Below are 8,554 nucleotides of genomic sequence, written 5' to 3' on the forward strand. Positions count from 1 at the left end.
ATCTACCCAAGTACCTGCCTCTGGATTTGTCATTACAATCTCACTCCGATAATGCTGGAATGTGGGTTGGGTCAATGCATAACCAGCATTGACTAGGGCCTTTCTTAGATGTCTGTCCTTGATCTCCCGCATGAAGTTTTGGGCGATGTGGCGAATACAATAGACGTGTTTTGAAGGGGGTCATGCCATCCGTTCGCTGGATTATTGTAAGCACTCTCTATGGAAGCGTGCCTATCAGAGATTAAACATATGTTAGGCTGGGGAGCAACATGTTCTCGGAGGTTCCTTAGAAAGAAACTCCAAGCCGCCGCAGTTTCACCTTCGACGATAGCAAATGCCACTGGAAATATGTTGCTGTTCCCGTCTTGTGCAACCGCCATGAGCATGGTTCCTTTGTATTTGCCGTATAACCATGTCCCATCAATTTGAAGTATGGGTTTACAATGTGCAAAACCTCGGACGCAAGGTTTGAACGCCCAAAAAAGCCGATGGAATATTCCGTTTCCTTGGACAGGGTTTCCATCCGGGGCATGCGCGGGCAGTGTCTCTAGAATCGTAACAGTGCCAGGTGCGTAACTATGTAGCGCATTGAGGTATCGGGGAAGAATTTTGTATGACTCCTCCCAGTTGCCGTAGACTGTCTCAATTGCCTTTGTTTTTGCAACCCACGCCTTTCCGTAAGATGGAGTGTAGTTGAAGGTTGTAACGATGTGTGATATTATATTTTTAACCTTCAGAGACGGATCAGAGCTTATGAGAGGCAAGATCTCCTGACATATAAGATTGGCACTGAGTTTTGTATGATCCTGGGAATTGTTAGGGTTGACACACGTGTGTTTCTGCGTAATCGACCCTATTTTCCATGCATTACTTCTCTTCCTATAAGAGGCCAACAGTCTGAACCCGCACTCTGGATTTTTACAAGTGATTACATACCGTTCCAGGTTTGAACGGTCTACTTCAAAATCAACGTTGTTCACCATGTGCCATTTTTTTATTCTTCTCAGACATGCCTCCTTAGAAGGAAACTTGTCTCCTTCCTTTAATTCTTCGTCATTTTGGATGTAGGGTGTGAAGAAGATGTCAGATGATGGTTCGTCACCTTGGAGGTTCAAGTTACTCATATGTGCTGGAGGTGCGTACGCATGAGCTGGAGGCACCAACATTTGCTGCTCGTCGTCGGATTCCTCGTTGACCATGTCGTCAAATTCAGTTTCCATATCGTCTTCTTCCTCGTCAATGACGTCAACCTCGTCTTGCTCGTTGACTGGTGTGTCAATAACTTGTGACTGGACAACATTAGTTTCTTGTGTCTCAACCTGAAGAGTAACGTACAGCTCGATGGAATCCAACCCAGAGTATTCGTGGGTGGTAAACATATCTTGCAAGTCTTCGTCATTGGCAATCTCCATCTCGTAAAACTTGACGGTGTTGTCTTCATTGAAATTGGGACATTGGTAAAAAATGGTTGCAATAGGACCCATTGCAATCTTAGAGTATAGTCGCTGAATGAAGTACGAAAATGTTGCTCTTTTGCTCAACAACAATGGTACAACCTGAGTGTTTCTCATCACAAAACCGGCTATCTCATGAGAGTAGGTCTCACCGTTTAGATGGGCATGGACAAGATACTGGGTTGATGAAGTCATTTTTGGAGGGGAAAGTGTGTGGGTGTTGTAAGCTCAAGTCAGATTAGGTAAAATTGTTGGTGTAACATATATATTTATGTTAATAAATGGTGGTTCTTACAGACCCACTAGTATAGGTCTGCCACTATCTTCCGAATTGATTATAAAAGACACGCTGATCTATGTCCTGTACCCCATCACGCGTCTGACAGGATTCCTGATAAGATTCCTGTAACGATTCCCCTAGGCAGAGCATGCATGCAACCCTATCTGGCAGCTAGTTCTGCAATAATTATTTACAAATAAATATATATATATAAATATATATATATATATATATATATATAAATATATATATATATATATATATCTTTATTTATGCATATATATATATATATATATATATATATATATATTTATACATATATATATATATATATACATAATTGAACGGTACAGAAGTTACTGAAATGATATAGAAATTGTAGCGCCTAGGATATAACAACGGTTAAAACAATGTCTTCTCTGTCCTCCATCATTAGAGTGCATTGGATGTCGTCTTCCATAGTCTCCCACCAACGCTGCCTTTCGAGAAAAACACCTCCCCTTGTTCGAAGTCTCTTGATAGATCGGATTTGTTCGCCTGGACTGAACTCTCCGTCCAGAAACCTGAGGATGTTTCTCTTAAGCTGATCCATGGTTTGGATATTCCAAAACATCACTTGCATGGGAGGTTTGACTGCCGAGAAGATAACGTGTCCGTTCCGTCTACGAACGTCCGGTTGATAATTCAGACGCCTAACAGGAGGTGGAGGCTCAGAAGTCCGGTGCGACCCATCTGGCCTAATTCGAGTTCTCATTTTTCAGTGTGGGTACCAGTGCGCACGAAACCCTAATTTATAGAGGCATAGACGTCTTGCAGTAGCCTTATTTCCTCATTAGGGTTTCTTCTAGGAAGACCACGTAGGTAAGATGACCAAAACCCTAATTGTGATACGAAAACCCTAATTTTGAAAAAAAAAAGTAACCTTCTAATGCGCCATTTGAGTTGGCGCATTAGTGCTTTTTCCCTTCAGTAAGTCGCCACATGAAATGGCGCATTAGAAGGATTTTAAAAAAAAAAGCCATTTCATTTGGCGCATTCCTTAGTTGTGTGGTCCACCACCTAGCCCCACATGGTCCCCACCTGCATGTTCTGAAACGATTCCAGGAGTTACTGTAAACCAGCATGGAGTTACTGTTAACAAGCATGCGACTGCAAAAATTTCTGATAAGATTCCTGATCAGCTTCCTGCCAGGATTCCTCCTACTCCTGCATGCATGCTACCCGAGCTGTCACCTAGACCTGAGCTGCATGCATCCCACCATGCCTTGTCACCGATAGTTTGACTGCATGCATGCCAACACATCCTGCAGAAGCAACACCAAACACTTATGGCTGTGTTGACATGTCAAGCATGCATGATGTTACCGTTTTTTTCCTCATCAATATATAAAGCACTTGGAATTCTGGAGATACATCACCATTATCACTCATCTACTCTTAGAACAATCCTTTTGCAATCAGCTTACGAATTTTCAGCCTTCAACCATGTCTCTCCTAACCATGGGCGAAACACACAGAGGAACCCCCCAGAACATCGCAACCTTCGTAAGTGTATTAGTATTACTTTAAAATCATGCAACTGTCCCTGATAAACTAACTGATTTTTTTGGGCATGCTTACTCTTTTCAGAACGTTCAACGTTTTCGCACTCGTAGTAAACATATCATCGCTCCGGACGACCGCATTATACCATACCTGAACATTGTTGGTTTCGGTCCGATTAGCAGGATCGCCGAGTCTTCTATTGACCACAAGTTTGTTCTTGCTTTGCTAGAACGCTGGAGGCCCGAGACACACACCTTCCATCTTCCAACAGGGGAGTGCACCATCACCCTTGAAGATGTTCATATGCTACTCGGCCTTCCTTTTGATGGTAAGGCAATTAATGGTTGTGTTATGCAGGCGAATAGCTTATGCCAAGAGGCAATTGGAATAGACTTGATAGAAGGAGCCGTTGGTGCTAGGGGGCAAGGTGTTAACCTCAAGAGGTTAAAGGATTATTATAAAAATTTTCACTTGAATGATGCGTCTCCCCAAGAGACCATACTGCAGAAAACTAGGTGTTATGTATTGTTGCTTATTGGAAACGTTTTGTTCCCAGATAGCACGGGTAACACGGTTAACTTTATGTATCTTCGTTTGCTAATGGATTTTAGTAGAGTTGGTCTGTACAGCTGGGGGTCTGCGGTACTGGCTACCTTGTACCAGTCACTATGCAAAAACGCGGTTGTTGAGTCCTGCACATTCTATGGATGCGCCCTGTTGGTGCAGGTGTGGGGGTGGTGGAAGATGCCCATACTGGCCCCGGTTAACAACGGAAGTTGGGACTTTCCGTATGCCTTGAGGTAAGTTTTTAGTATACCATTTTCTCCTTACACATTCTACTCCATTCTAACTAAATCATTATATTTTTGTTGTAGATATTGTGTGAAAAAAATGGACTTCACACGTAATCCGCGGTCAAATATCACAATGTACCGCACGCTAATTGATCACCTTGGACCCCATCAAGTATTATCTCTAATTCTTTTCTTCTTTTTTATAAGTATTTTCCGTAAATATTTTTTCCCGAAGTAATGTATAAATCTCATGCATGCAGTTCATATGGCGACCGTATCTCGAGTGTGAGTATGAGCCTAGAGCTCAGGATGCAGAAATCTGGACGACAAAGTGTTGCTTAATCCGGTACAACATAATAGAAATGCATCAAAGTGACCGGGTGATGCTTCAATTTGGGATGCGTCAACGGATACCCGACCCTCCTGTTGACTTGGGAGTGTGGCACCTAAAAAGAGTTAACCATCAATGGACACACCAACACTGGAAGGATTTTGCACCCGATCAGCGCCAGATGTGGAAGAACCGTCGCCAGTATGTCCTAAACTTCCCCGTTAGTGACCATGAAATGAAACCTTCTCCTGAGTACATGAGTTGGTATCGTACAGCCACAACCCCTAACCTGTTTCTTGCAGCTCCATTCTATTTGATTGATCCCCGTGCACAGAACTACATCTTGCCACAACAACAACAACCGGAAGAAGAACCACAACAACAACAACAAGAACAACAACAACAACTCCGGCAACAACAACGACTTCAGCAACGACAACAACAAAGCCTGCAACAACGCCAACAACAACTCCTACAACAGCAACGACAACAACAACTCCAGGAACAACAACAACTCCAGCAACAACAACAAAATATTTTCAGTACTCCATCCCGTTCCGCACACAACATCCGCCAATCAAATATGTTCCAATCCCAATCTCAACCATTACAAGGGTATGAAGACCGCCATCCTTCCTCGGACCAATATCAGACCCACTCACAACCATTCGGATTTGCAACATTTGCTGGGTCCTCAAGGGGATTCAGCCAAAACCTAACTCCCGGTTCATCTAGCCTTCATCTTAGTCCCGACGATGGTCCTCATGGTGAATCCTCTTACCGTGGCGCCCCCTCCGGCTACGCAACACCTACAAACCAATTCGGCTTTAACCAAGGTAGTTCTAGTGTTGCGGGATGCTATGAACCGGAGGTCTTTTCCCACCCCACTCCACCACCACGAATAAACACATTTGAGGGAATGGGTAACCGACTTTACAACAGCGGTTTTTCGGATAATTATGGGGGCGTCGACGAATTCATAGACAGCGATCCACGCGACATCCCAGTACCAGCCCCCGTGACACAAACCCAACAAGAAGCACAAAGGGGCAGGGGTAGGAGTAGAGCTAGGGCAAGAGGCGGTGTCAATATTCGCGGCGGAATCAACGATCGCGGTAAACGTCCCATTATAAGACCAGGTTGCGGAACGGATGGCTATCTTGGTGATGGACGTCATTGATCATGTTGTTGTATTTTTCATTAATCTTTGGTATCGTTTCTGAAATTAATTGTAACCGATGTTTAGTTTTTAAATTATATTGTAATCGATGTTTAGTTCTTAAATTATATTGTAATCGATGTTACAATTTTGATTTTCGTTTTCTGCATTACATTTATAAGGCGAAAAAAATATTTTACAAATTTATTTCTGTAAATATCATAACAAATAAAATAAAAAAAAATTTAAATTTAATATATTCAACTAAAATGAATTAAAAAAAATGAAAAAAAAAATAAAAAAAAGCCCTAGAACTAAGGCGCCAAATGGTTTGGCTTCTAGGGCAAAAACCCTAAACTTATGCGCCATTCCATTTGGCGCAAACCTATTGGATTTTAGGGCATGCCATTTCATTTGGCGCATGCACCCAAAATTTATACTTATACGCCATTTCATTTGGCGCATTCAGTATTCTAATATCCCAAACCTAGACAGTTTGGTAAATACCCCGAAAACATGGTTTTTTTCGTATTTTTTTTATCAAACCTGGTTATTTAAATTTTTTTTTCGCGATTTGGTGTCAAATTAAAGTTTAATATCTTGGTGTCATTGGATCATATCCTCCACTATATAGCTTTATATCTATATTTGACTCTATAAGTTACAACTCTATTCCCCATGTCAAAACTAACTATTATTATCATTATTAATTATTCAACTAAATAAATTATTTAAATTATTATTAATATTTTTCATTATTTTTTATAAGCTATACTCTATATTTGGTCTAAAATATACTCAAATGCTCTATATAATTGAATTTTTTTCAAATCTTTCTCAATATTTCACACGGTTTTGTAATAGTAATTTCAAAATAATAATAATAATAATTATTATTATTATTATTATTATTATTATTATAGATGTGTATTATGTTTAAAATACATTTTAATGATTATCTAAAGAATTTAAATTCGTGTAAAAATTTGATAAGAAATTAAGACAACATTTTCATAAAAATAACTAAAATAAATAATAATTATGTACTGAATTATCGTTTTAAAGACTCTTCGTAATTTTGTCTCAAATTCGTCTTAATATTTTACACAGATTTGAGATGAAATAAAAAAAATAGTAAAATTAATAAATAACAATTTTGCATTATCTCTAAAATTCATGTCAAATTCTATATAAACTTTACACGAATTTTATATAAAATTTATTTCAAAACTAATAAATGATTATGTATTTTCGCTAAAATATATCTTAAAAGTCTTTGTAATTTAAATATTTTATATATTATACTTTTTTATATATATTTAAAAAATTTAGTTTCCCTTAGCAGCCATCCCAAAAATTTTGTTCTGGCTCCGCCATTGATTCAAACACTAATGCATTATAATAATTAATATATTTCTTTGATTGATTCATATAAGCTTATATTCATTACAATAGAAGCACAAATACGAAGAAGCCTAGAGCTTCAGAAAAAGGAAAACTTGGACAAAATAGAACACTTATAGTTACTTATAGCAACACAACAAGAACTGATAATGTGAAATTCATTTGAAACTAATACTATATAGTGGGATAAGAAGCATGTGCAGCAATGCCACATTGACCTCTAGGGTCACCATTTTCCCTCAACACCCTCATGTACCCTCCTTCACCCCAATCTTTACCCCATTGATTCTTAATCAACCAATACTTTATTCCATCTTCCGTTACTCCATAACCAACTGCTGTAACTGCATGGTTGAAGGGTGTTCCACATGTTCCTGAGTATACCCCTTCCTTGTATGACTGAAATTCACTACCAACATCGATCCCAACTGATATTGGTTGTTGTGTTACAGCTTGTAGTAGTTGTTGTTCATCATTAGCCGGTACATCTACAAAACTAGTTATTTTAGCTGCAGTTGTCATCTGATCATTTATTTGGCAGGTTCGTTGAACTTCTTGATATGGATAATCAGCTTCACTAGCGATACCATTGGTTTGTATTATAGATTGGAAGGCATTATCCATATAACCTCCACCACACCCATGGCTTTGTTGATCACAGTCAAGCAATTGTTGCTCCGATAGTGAGATCAAGTTACCAGTTTTGATTTTCGTAATACCTTCTACAGCAGCCACAGCTGAAAATGCCCAACAACATCCTGCAACATATATTTAATAATATCAGAAGATGAAGATTAGTTCCTTAATATGAAAAACAATTTTTATGTAACTTACCACAACTGCCTTGGTTCTTAACATCAGTGACAGCTCCTTGTTCTCTCCAATCAAAATTTGTAGGAACATCATCATTAACATCGAACAGTATTGCACTTGACCCCAACTTAGAGGAAGAAAGTTGATTTGGAATCTTAATTCCAGTATATGAAGCAATAAACTCTTCACTAGTCAAATCAGAATACGGATTTAGGCCAAGCTTGTAACTCTTGTTACCAGCATTGTTAAATTTTTCTATGTAATCCAAATTCTCTTTAAATATTTGTAAGCGTTTTTCCATTTCGACACTATCTGCGTATGTGCGTCCGTGTTTCATCATCCATTGCTGATGTTTTTCGACAACAGATGATTCATAGAGTGTGCGAGACATGGCTGTGTAAGCACATGCCCATAAGATCATGATACAAAAAGCAATAAGAAACTTCATGTTGTTTCTTTGGATGGCTAGATATAGAAGATAATATTTTGCGAAAAGAGGATATGAAGAAAAGTAACATTAGATACAACTATTTATACCTTAAGGTTGACTTGTAAACGTAAATATCACTTCCTCTTAATATGATTCTCGCAAACATATAATTTTTTTTACTTATTTTCTATATTATTTTAAAATTAACAAATTTGATTAATTGCTCTTTTAGGCCTCTTCTAATAAAATTGATGTTCAAGTTTTAATTTTTTTGTATCTTTTTACATCTAAGTGACGTAGAGTCATTCAAATATGTGTTATTAATTAACAAATAAAATAATTTT

The 8,554-nt window shown here is 38.5% G+C and overlaps 1 protein-coding gene across 1 annotated transcript; it reads right to left on the reverse strand.

The window, feature by feature from the left end:
* Window positions 1-6,959: 6,959 nt before the first annotated feature.
* Window positions 6,960-8,263, reverse strand: LOC131622863 (zingipain-2-like). The gene is made up of 2 exons (XM_058893884.1): window positions 7,802-8,263; window positions 6,960-7,725 (listed from the first exon to the last, which is right to left on the reverse strand). The coding sequence occupies exons 1-2, from the start codon at window positions 8,226-8,228 to the stop codon at window positions 7,142-7,144; spliced, it is 1,011 nt and encodes a 336-aa protein (XP_058749867.1). The 5' UTR covers window positions 8,229-8,263; the 3' UTR covers window positions 6,960-7,141.
* Window positions 8,264-8,554: the final 291 nt, after the last annotated feature.

The sequence above is a fragment of the Vicia villosa genome, linkage group LG1 (genome assembly GCF_029867415.1).
Source record: "Vicia villosa cultivar HV-30 ecotype Madison, WI linkage group LG1, Vvil1.0, whole genome shotgun sequence".
NCBI lineage: Eukaryota > Viridiplantae > Streptophyta > Magnoliopsida > Fabales > Fabaceae > Vicia > Vicia villosa.